The 12,159-nt window shown below is 34.0% G+C and overlaps 1 protein-coding gene across 3 annotated transcripts in view; it reads left to right on the forward strand.

Moving 5' to 3' along the window:
- Positions 1-1,202: 1,202 nt before the first annotated feature.
- syt7b (synaptotagmin VIIb) overlaps positions 1,203-12,159 on the forward strand; it is a 291,633-nt gene continuing 280,676 nt past the window's right edge. For 2 of the 3 annotated variants that reach the window (XM_087258665.1, XM_087258666.1), the window contains exon 1: positions 1,203-1,567. In XM_087258665.1, the coding sequence (XP_087114791.1) occupies positions 1,534-1,567 (34 nt within the window). In that variant the 5' untranslated portion in view covers positions 1,203-1,533. 3 annotated transcript variants of the gene reach the window in all.

Here is a 12,159-nt window from a genome sequence, read left to right on the forward strand (position 1 = left end):
GATTCTCCGATGTGACCGATGCTTTGAATCTCTTTAGTCACATGACCTGGGTGTTTCGGATCATGCTTTGGTGCAGTTTTTAAACACTTGTGCTTCGGGATTTTGACACTGTCGAAACTTCAGTTTCACATCAGCCATCCCTATCTTTCGCCTGTTCTTCTGAATATGTTTTGGATTTTCTGCATGCTCCTGTTTGTCCCTGTTTTGACCATTGCCTGCCTGACAGTTCTGTTTACTAAAGCTGCACATGGATCCCCACTTACATTGTGCCTGACTCATTACAATACCGCTGTTAGCTTTTATTTTTATTTGACATACAAGTGCAACACATTTATCCAATTCATTCACTCGCTAATGTTTATGATTTGTAGGATACTTGAGGGAATTTTTGAAATACTATCAGTCCTTCAGGGAAACTTGACAGAATTTGTATAATTTAGTTATAAAAGCTGGATCCAATTGTGCAGATATGCAATCATTTGAATATTTTATTGTGACTTTGTATAACATTTCAATTCAGTTCATCTTTATTTTTTACTATAGCGCTTTACAATGTAGATAGTGTCAAAGCAGCTTAATATGGAAGTTCTAGTAAAGTGAAACTGTCAGTCCAGTTTTCAGAGTTGCAAACACGAAAAAGCAAATCCATCAATGCACAGCTCACACACAGTTTAAAGTTCTTACACTTTCTAAGATTGTTGGGTTGTTGTAACCCAAATGTTGGGTCAAATATGTTAAAATAAAATAGGGTGCATTAATTTTAGATAAAATTGCCGAATAAATCGGTATTGCAAAATAATATTGTGAGTTTAAATTTCTTACACTTTCTAAGATTGTTGGGTTGTTGAAACCCAAATGTTGGGTCAAATATGTTAAAATAAAATAGGGTGCATTAATTTTAGATAAAATTGCCGAATGAATCGGTATTGCAAAATAATATTGTGAGTTTAAATTTCTTACACTTTATAAAATTGCTGGGTTGTTGTAACTCAACGTTGGGTCAAACATGGACAAATTCAATATTAGATTAATTTTGTTTTATTAAATTACATTTAAATACAACAATTGGGTTCAACATGACTCCGTTACACTGATCTTTTACAGATATACATTTCTTAAAACTGACCAAAAAAAAAAAAAAAAAAAAAAAACCGTCCCATTTTTTTTCACTGGAGTTTTTCTCCCACATAAACCAAGCCGTCAGTGCTCGCGCCTGATCAGCTGGCGAAGACGCGTCACACGCACGGCTCTTCTCCGTCCATGCATGCATCCCTCCCTTTAAACCCTCTCACCGCCGAAAACGAATGACGGGACCGGGAAAGAAAAATCAAGTGAGTGAAAGAAAGAAAGAAATAAACAGCTGAGGAGACACACAGAGAGAGACACACACAGCGAAAGAGAGGGAGAGAGCGAGCGCGCGCGTTGCTCCATGCTCACTCCCCCATTGCAAGCTCATTTTGGATTCGACTTTTTTCTTGGAGGGACTTGAGAGAAGAAACAAGCGTCTGTTTGGCGTGCTGAAGGCGGACAGCCATGCACCTGAATCGGGAGGACGAGGACGGTAAAGGTAAGAGACGCCAGACTTCTGTGTTTTTTTTTTTTTACCAGCGCGCCCGCCCTTGAAATGAAGCGGCAGACGGTTGTGTGTGGCGGCAGCCGGTACCGCCGCCGCGCGCGTCCGGGTCAACGCCGTGTCATTTCCATTCAATTTCATGTCAATTCGTCCTCAACTGCAAAGTGTCAGCTCGCGAACGCGCAAACAGGTGCAAGCGGGTTTCTCAATCAAGCAATTCGCGCGCGTTTTCATGCTTGCAGCACCTGTTGTGTGTGTTTTGTTTCACCGTGAGGGCATTTCTCCGGGTGCCTTTGAGGGAGTTGTCATCCACGCAAGGTCATCATCACATAGTCATGATTGGGCGTTTGTCATACTGAGTGCTGCGTCTTATCGCTTGCATGTGTGATGAACGGGGTTTTGCTCACTTTTTAAGCATTATTATTTTATGTGTGTGAGTGCAAGAGGATGGTGGTTATTAGGGCGAAGGGAAGCGGACGTGCGTTTGGCCTCTGCCCCCTCCTGTTGCGCGCAGAACAGATTTTTGGAGGAATTGCGATGGTCAGTTTTTTAGCATTTGTCTGTCAGACAAGAGGTTTACGAGACACTGACTGCTGTGGCTAAACAAACAGGACGTTTGATAGTCATTAAACACTCATTTGTGATGCAAGATGGCAGTGGAGTTAATTAAATGAAAGACTATAGTTTAACCCTTGAATGTCAGGAGCGTTAAAAATCATTTATATACAGCAATTCGGTCAGTTGTGATGTCAATTTGTTACACCAAGCTAGTTTATTTTGAGAAGCTTCTTTTTTGTAGGGAATTTCTGGTGTTTATTTTTTTAAATTGCAGTTTGTACAAGTCAGCTGGGCCGATTAACGATATATTGAAACGCAATAATATTTCTGAAAATAAAAAATGACAAGCTCTGGACTTTTTACTCTATATTGATCTATTCTAAGAGCCAAACACACTGCAGAAATGTGCAATAATGGCAATCTAAAAGTGTGTTGATATTAGTGATGCACTGAATTTGTGGCCACCGAAAATGCAATGCCATTTAATGGACCCTCTAATTTTTTGTGGCTTGAGTTATTGTTGGTGTACCCTTTTTATTTAGAAGCATTAACAACATGTATCAGAAAATATATTGTTTTCGTTTATTATGGAAGATAATTATCAAGATTAGTGATGCACTGATACAGATTTTTGGCCTATATTGATGACTCTTTTGACTTTGATTTTTTATTTTATTTTATTATTTTTTTTTTAGTCCAATGAAAAAAATGTATTTAACTTCTTTTTTTGGCACTTGTGTGACACAGACGAGAGTTTTATGAGACACTGACTGCTGTGGCTAAACAAACGGGACATCGGATGGTCATTAAACACTCATTTGAGATGCAAGATGGCAGTGAAAAAATAATTTATATATTTGTTTGTTTTGAGAAGCTACTTTTTTGGAGGAATTTATGTTGTTTATTTTTTAAATGGCAATTTTTACAACTTTATTTTGCTTTAATGAGGCAAGGCGAAATTATCTTTGAGTTAAGGCTGGGCTGATTAACGTTTTATCGAATCGCAATAAAATTTATGAAAAAAACAAGTCAATGATAAGCTCTGGACTTTTTTTTTTTTACTCTATATTGATCTAGTCTAAAAGCCAAACACACAGCAGGAACGTGCAACAATGGGAATCTAAAAGTGTGTTGATATTAGCGATGTACCGAATTTGTAGCTACGGAAAATTTATCGGGAGAAAATGTAAAGCCATTTAATGGACACTGTAATTTTTGTGGCTTCAGTCATTGTTGGGGTACTCTATTAAATCTGGAAGCATTAACAACTTGTATCGAAATATGTATTGCTATCATTCAATATGGAAAATAATTATCGAAAACGATAACTCTTAACATTTGGAGGCCGATGAAATAAAATGTATTTAACATTTTTTTGGCATTTGTGTTACAGACAAGAGGTTTACGAGTGCTGTTGATAAACAAACAGGACATCGGAAGGTCATTAAACACTCATTTGTGATGCAAGATGGCAGTGGAGTTAATTAAATGAAAGACTATAGTTTAACCCTTGAATGTCAGCAGCATTTAAAATCATTCATAAACAGCAATTCAGTCAGTTGTGACGTCAGTTTTTAGACCAACCTGGAAGGCTAGTTTATTTTAAGTAGCTACTTTTTGTGAATTTCTGGAGTTTATTTTTTTTAAATAGCAGTCTTTAAAAGTGTTTTGCTTGGTAAAGAGGCGAGGTGAAATCACCTTTGAGTTTGGGCTGGGCCGAAAAACGATATATCGAATCGCAATAAAATTTATAAAAAAAACAAGGACAGGCTCTGGACTTTTTTACTCTGTATTGATCTAATCTAAGAGCCAAACACTCAGCAGACATGTGCAACAATGGGAATCTAAAAGTGTGTTAATATTAGAGACACACCGAATTTGTGGCCACCGATTTATTGGATGTTGTAATGCCATTTAATGGACCCTCTAGTTTTTGTGGAAGCATTAATGACTTGTATCAGAAAATATATCATTATCGTTCAATATGGAAAATAATTTTGGAGATTAGGGATGAACCGATATGGATTTTTTTTGGCTGATATTGATAACGATAACTTAGAAGATTTGGAGGCAGATGATAAAAAATGGATTTAACTTTATTTTATTTTTTTTTACATTTGTGTGGGACAGACGAGGTTTACGAGACACTGAGCTCTGTGGATAAACAAACAGGACATCGGATGGTCCTTAAACACCCATTTGTGATGCAAGATTGCAGTGGAGTTAGTTAAATGAAAGACTATAGTTTAACCCTTGAATGTCAGCAGCATTTAAAATCATTCATAAACAGCAATTCGGTCAGTTGTGACGTCAGTTTTTAGACCAACCTGGAAGGCTAGTTCATTTTAAGTAGCTACTTTTTGTGAATTTCTGGTGTTTATTTTTTTTAAATAGCTGTCTTTACAAGTGTTTTGCTTGGTAAAGAGGCGAGGTGAAATCACCTTTGAGTTCGTGCTCAGTCGAAAAACTATATATCGAATCGCAATATAATTTTTGAAAATACCAATGACAAGCTCTGGACTTTTTTTTTTTTTTTTACTCTGTATTGATATAATCTAAGAGCCAAACAGACAGAAGACATGTGCAAATATGGGAATTTAAAAGTGTGTTGATATTAGAGATGCAACGAATTTGTGGCCCCCGAAAATTAATTGTCCAAAAATGTAATGCCATTCAATAGACCCTCTAATTTTTGTGGCTTTAGTCATTGTTGGGGTGCTCTTTTAAATAGAAGCATTTACAACTTGTATCAGAGTATATATATATCGTGATCGTTCAATATGGAAAATAAGTATCGAGATAGCATTTTTGCCATACTGCTTTTGAGTCTTTCTAAATGTAATGTTTACATGCTTGTGTGTTGTGTATATATTTATCTCTGTCGATTTCTAGATAAGATGTCATAATGTACATGCATTATTTCATTGATCATTATTTTTATTGTACTATACCTATTTTACTGTATTTTAGTATACCAATGCAACCAATGTTTTAATGTTTAAGATAAAAATGAGTAGAGCAATTCAGCATTTTGGATGTGACGTTTTCAGGAAAAACTTAAAATATAAAAACACAGAGAAAGTATATGTCAACGTTATATTGAAGCATTTGTTTATATTTTCCACAAGAACAAACCGCAGAGTTATGGGATCAGAAAATATCAATCGTAAACATTTGTTACATTTTAAATGAGGAAAATAAACGTATTATGGATGTGACCCCAAAACTCTTAAGAGTTTACAGTCACACCAAATGCTTTGTAGAAATTCTGCGAATTAAGCTGCACAACCCATAATAAATGATGCTAGTCAAAAAGAAAAAGAGTTGGCTGACTATAGAACAAACATGATGGATTTAGTTTTACTTGACTTTTTTTGCATTTATGAGGAAAAAAGCTTCATTATGGGTTTGAAATTGCCACTTGTGTGATTTGGTGAATCAAATATAATTGTTGGAAAACATTGACGGAACCATTTTTGAGTATTTTTACAGAACTGAAAAATACAAGCCAACACAAAAAAAAAAAAAAAAAAAATCTAGAAAGGGTTTCATTATTTTGGTTAAAAACTTAATTTTTTTTATGGCATGGTAGACATTTGCATGGAATTTCTCAGTAACATACTGTAGATGACCTTGTTAAATATATTTTCTAAATGATGTGTAATGTATTTCATTCTATAACCATTAAGTCTTTTTAAACTATCTTCGTATTAATAGATTTTTTTAAGATGCTTACTGGCAAACTCATTCACCTCTGTTTAATACTAAATAAAATGCGTTTAACGTTCATATTTTTTAAAAATAAGAATCACATTTTATTCCGTGCTCTTTAACTATAAACATGCAATGTTATGGCGTGTAATGTAGTTGTTTTATTACTGGGATCACCAAACTTGTTCCTGGAGGTCCGGTGTCCTACAGATTTTAGCTTCAACTCTAATCAAACACACCTGAACAAGCTAATCAAGGTCTTAAGCTGCGGATACACTGGGCTTTTCCTCCCATAGACTTCAATTAATACGCATGCGAATGCGAATGCGAATGCATCAAGTTTTGCAGGTTGCTGTGGTGCAAAGTTCAAGCTTGGTGAACTCTGACCTGCGAAATCGCATAGATTGCTTGAAAACAATCGAGGATCAAAACATGATTTAAAAAAGTAAAACTTTTTAAAATGTCTAATAAGCTTGTTTAATCTAGCCTCTTTTCCCAGCACCGCACGACAGAATACCACATGCTCAAACTCTAATCTAACCGCAGCTTAACTAGGTATACTTGAAACACCAGGTAGGTGTGTTGAGGCAAGTTGGAGCTGAACCCTGCAGAGCACCGGACCTCCAGGAACAAGATTGCTGACCCCTGTTTTATTATGTGACCATGGATGACATAACCAGTCATAAAAGTTGCATTAATAAGCTTTCCATTGATGTACTTTTAAAATAGGACAATTTTTGTTTTTTACTTTATCTGAGGGTTGAACAAATCTGAAGGAGAAAATCACCTTGAAAGTTCTCCAAATTAAGATCTTAGCAATGCACCTTGCTTATCAAAAACAAAGTTTTGATATATTTACAGGAGGAAATGTACTAAATATCTTCACGGAACATGATCTGTGCTTAATAGACTAATGATTTTTGCATAAAAGAAAAATCAATAATTTTGACCTTGTGTTGTTGGCTTACAAATACAAATATTCAACATTATTCTACTTTTTTTTTCTATTGTAAAAGTCTCTTTTATTCTAAACATGCAGAGATGTTGTTTTATCTGTCCTTGAATTTAGATTAGAGCAGAGATGCCCAAAGTAGGGTAACCTAATGTTTGGCCCACCAAGAGGGAGGATGAAAGATAGGGAGTTGGTTGGGGCGAATGCCTTTGACAGAGCATGTCATTTACAATTTACCATAACCTTTTGTTTTTTTGTTTAATTGAGGAGCTTCAAAAAAGCCAACTAAAGTAAAATGTTGTTAATGAATCAGACTTTTAAAATGTAAACATTGTCACTTGCCAGGTAGAGGACAATTCACTAGACATCAGTAAGCAAATCAAGGCAAAGGCTGGAGCAGCTTGACCAGTGTATTTAGAATTAAACTCCATTGATTTTGATTAATTAATTTTTTATTTAAAAATGTCATGCATAAAATATCATTAGCAAAAAATACATTGCAACATGGTCGAAAATGGAGTGGGATGAAGCACAAGCTTATTATTTTCCCACACCATTACCACATACTTCATTCTTCTATTATTTAAACATTTCTTCTTTTACCCATCTCTTTTTTTTACATGAGACATATTTTATCCTTTTGGCATCTTTGACATATTATATGTTTAAATCCATTTGTACCTCTACATTTTGTAACACAGACAAAGAAAGAAAGAAAAAAAAACATAGTACATAGTACTTAATTAAAGTTGCATCATACCTTTCTTATTTTATTTTTTTCAATCACCTTTATCAACATATTCCTTTAACAATATATATTTATACAATTTTTTTTAACTGATTATTATGCTGACATTGTTTGAGAGTCTGATCTAGACTGTTCCATAATTTTACACCACAGACAGACATAAACAAACTTTTTAAAGTTGTCCTTGTTTTCAACCTCCGAAAATTTAGCTGTTCTCTCAGATTATATGCCCATTGTCTTTCTTCAAAAAAACTTTTGTATACATTTTGGATGTAATTTATTCCTAGCTTTAAACATAAATTGTGTTATAAATGGCATTATGTCATTACTGTAATAAGTTCATTGTAAAATGTTAAAAATGATACTGCATCACTATTATGTATTAAAGCAGTTTTCTTGGTTTTTTTAAAATATTAAATAAATTTTGAAATGATATATGGCAAATTTATGGTAATATGGTTTGGTATATGGCGCAGTGGGTACACTGTAAGCCCAGACAGGTTGATTGAACTTAAAAGATTTATGGAAACTCGCCCTAAAAAAGCTCATTTCGTCTTGTTGATAAAGCAATACTTTTTAAGTTTATTGTACTTACAATTTCAAATGCATTTAATTAAATATTTAGTTGATTAAATTACAAACAAGGACAAAGAATAAAAATTTACTTTACACTTTATTTGAAATCACTTAGAATAATCACTCTGAAACAAGTGACAAAACAAGAAAATGATTTGTATAACAATTAGTCAATATTCATTGTTATAAATCGAAATAAAACATTGTTTAGAATCTTAATTTTTTTTTTTACAAACATATCCAAATAATAAACAACCACAGTATGTTAATACATTGTAACATTATGGAATATTAACACATGCTAAACAATAAGGCATAGTTTAAATTTTATTATTTCGCAGTTAGGACAGCAAGCCTGAAGGAACATGCCTTTTCTGTACCTGTTGACATTTCTGTACCTGTTGACAAGTTGATTTTTAACAGCCAGAATCTTACCCCTTAGCGTCTTCTTACCCAAACTTGTTGAATGAAAAGAAGAGTATTGTCCATGCACTTTGGATAGCCTAGCACGATCACCTCACAGTTAGAAGGTCATTGGTTTGAGTCCCGGGTCAGTTGGCATTTCTGTGTGGAGTTTGCATGTTCACCCTGAGTTGGCTTGGGTTTCCTCCGGGTGTTTTGGTTTCCCCCACAAGTCCAAAGACATGCGCTATAGGTGGATCGGGTAAGCTAAATTGTCTGTAGTGTATAAGAGTGTATGGGTGTTTCCCAGTGATAGGTTGCAGCTGGAAGGGTATCCGCTGCGTAAAACATACGCTGGATAAGTTGGAAGTTAATTTTGCTGTGGCGACCCCTGATTAATAAAGTTCAAAACTTTACAATAATAATACCGTCATTAATTTCTGACTAAAATTATTATTTCGTAAGCTAAACCTTCAGCTGAAAAATAGTATTTTGTATCTTTGCTTCTTTGAATTTATTAATCCAGAATTAAGGCAATTACATTATAACTAACTGTAATTAAGTTACATAAAAAATTAGATCCATTTTTTGTTGCAGAAAAGTAATCTAATTACAATAACTTATTGCTTTGTGGTTAATTACACCCAACCCTGCATACATACATGTACACATATATGTAGAAACAAAGCTTTATTGTATACTTCAGGTGTGTGTGCCTATAGTGTGTGCCTACTGTATATAGAAATTGATTTAAACTTAACTCTTGTGAGAAATGCTTTCTTCATTGAAAAGTGTAGCCTTGGTTTTTCTTACCATGGTAACTATTGTTTCCAGCTCAGCACTGTAGTTTCTGCTGTTATTGTTCGCACGGTTCATAGTTCCTGTGGTCATTGCCACTCAACCCATTAGGGGGGCACCGATTACCAAGGCAGTTTTATAACATTTTACTGATTCAATTTGTCTCTAATGAGAGTAATTACTGCATACTAGCCCAAGACACATTTGTTTTGACAGTTTTCCAGAAATCTCATATTTCCATTTGGCTGAAATGCTTATTGTTTGTTTTAGTTTCATTAATTTAAAAGAAATTTTATTTTTACTTTATTGGGATATGACAGTAGCTTGATAGAAAGTGGAATTAGAGAGAGAGAGAGAGAGAGATGTTACTTTTAGTTATAATAAAAAAAAAAAACTTATGATCATAATTTTTGTAAGTTCTCATTGAGTATTTTATTTATGGCTGTACATACAGTATATTATGTTTTCTGTCATAGAGACATATTAGGATAGCACTCTGTGGTTTGATTGATTGATTGATTGTAACAAACCCCGGGCAAATAGAAAAGTATTTGATTCTTTTCTGACTAGATGGTATTGAAAAATGGGAAAAAATTATTCTGTCATAATTTGCTCTCTCCTTTTTAAACCTTCGATTTTCTTTCATATAAATCATAATCAAAATCATATATATATAGAAAAATGTTGGAAAGCTGAATCTTTTGATTTAAAGTATTTGAGTGAAATACAATGGCAGTGGTACAGCTTTTGCTTTTGTTGTGGTTTTGTTTGTTTTTTAATATTATTTATTTATTTTCCATTTTTTTGTTTTTTATTTAATTTTTTGTGTTGCTTTTATTGTGGAATTTGGAATTTTATAATATTTCTTAATAGAAATGCTTATTGTTTATTTTTTACCTTCATTATTTTAAAAGAAATTTGATTTTGACTTTACTAGGACATGACAGTAGCTCTACAAAGTGAAATTAGAGAGATAAAGACATGTTAATTATTTTTGAAAAATTAATTCATAGTAGTTCAATTATATTCATGGCAACATATATTTTCTGTCATATAGACATAATTAAGATTACGTTCTGTGGTTTATTTGATTGATTGATCGATTAATTGATTGTAACAAGCACTGGAAAAATACAAAATATTGATCCTTTTCTTCTCTGTTTCTTCTGTCATAATTTGCTCATCCTTGTTTTGAGTTTCCTTCTTCTGTTGAACACAAAAGCAGATATTTAGAAAAATGTTGGAAAGCTGAAGCTATTTGAAGTATTTGAGTGAAATACTATGCCATTGCTACAGGTTTTGCATTTTGTTTTGTTTCTGCTGTTTTTATTGATTAATTTTTGTTTGTTTGTTTGTTAAAAAGATTTATTAATCCAGTGTTTTGTTTTTATTTATTCTTATTTATTTTTTAGTGGTGAATTTGGAATTCATAGTTTCAAATAGAAATGCTTATTGTTTATGTTTTAATTTCATTATTTAAAAAAATATTATTTTTACTTAATTAGGATATGACAGTAGCTCGATAGAAAGTGAAATTAGAGAGATAGTCATGTAAATTTTTAGTTAATAATAAAAAAATAATAATTATGGTATAAGAGGTAGAAAAGAGGTAGGCGGGCAGCTAGTAAGCTGCTAGTAAGCATGAAAAGAAACAGCATCATACCGCCCCGTAGCCTTAATTCTAAAGACAAAATGCGGCCATACGTTCCTCTGGCTACATAATTCACAATCTCCTGAAATGTATACAGGGCTACATTTTCAGATTGAGCCTGTGTTGGATTTATTGATTGATCACTAGTTCAGCTTAATACCACATTCATACACTTACAGTAGTAACATCAATTTTCATAACTATGCTCGTTTTTTTGTAGGACATGCCAATTAGTGTGAGAAGTTTTTATTAGCGTTGTGGATGTAATCAGCTTTAGCTCGTCTTAATGCCAGTTCAGCTGGGACTCTCACATCCAATGCATTGCCAGAGATTTCATGCTGTACTAGACAAAAGCAGATTTTGTAAGCACGGATTTGGGAATATCCAGTTGAAGAAATGCTTAGCGCAGTCAGCTGAACAGAGAAGCTGCTTCCTACAAAAGAGAGACATGGACACTAATGTTTTTACAACCTGACACCACAGCTCAACAGTAAACTGGGTAAAGAAATAGATTTTCAATTAACTGTTTTTTGTTTTATGTGTTTATTAAATATCAACTCTTTAAAGCTGCAAATCAGTCTTTTTTTCCTACATATATTCCATATTAAACGTGTATAAAACGAATTTGTGATGTATTTGATTAATATTGATGTGTATTTCACACTGTGCTTTGGAAAAAAAGGCTTGTCCTCTGTGTTTCTGTACAACAGTGTTTCCCAACTCTGTTCCTCAAGGCACTCCAACAGAACACGCTTTCAACCTCCTCCTAATCAAACACACCTGAATCAACTCATCAAAACATTAGAAGAGACTCCAAAACCTGAAATCAGTGGGTCAGATAGGTGTAAATATATCCTGTTGGTGTGCCTCCAGGACTCCAGGAACAGGGATGGGAAACAGTGCTGTAGAGAATTGTTTGTGATGGGATTTGTTTGATCAATAGAGATGTAGTTCAGTGTTTCCTCTAGGATTTTTTACAGCTGTGGCAGGAGGTCTTTTACTCAAATCTACCAACTACCTATAGCATATTTCAATGACAAATGGAGAAATGTCGCGAGCGCAGTATTACAAGTCGAGATCGCATTTATGTAATACGAGCATGCAAATCTCTTTGCATGTGCGCCGATTTTCTCTCCTCATGCACAAAACTTCTTGCACATCCTCAAATATACGCTGCTCAAGCGCAGATC

Source organism: Danio rerio, chromosome 7, assembly GCF_052040795.2.
Source record: "Danio rerio strain M-AB ecotype USA chromosome 7, GRCz13ab, whole genome shotgun sequence".
In the NCBI taxonomy this organism is placed as follows: Eukaryota; Metazoa; Chordata; class Actinopteri; order Cypriniformes; family Danionidae; genus Danio; species Danio rerio.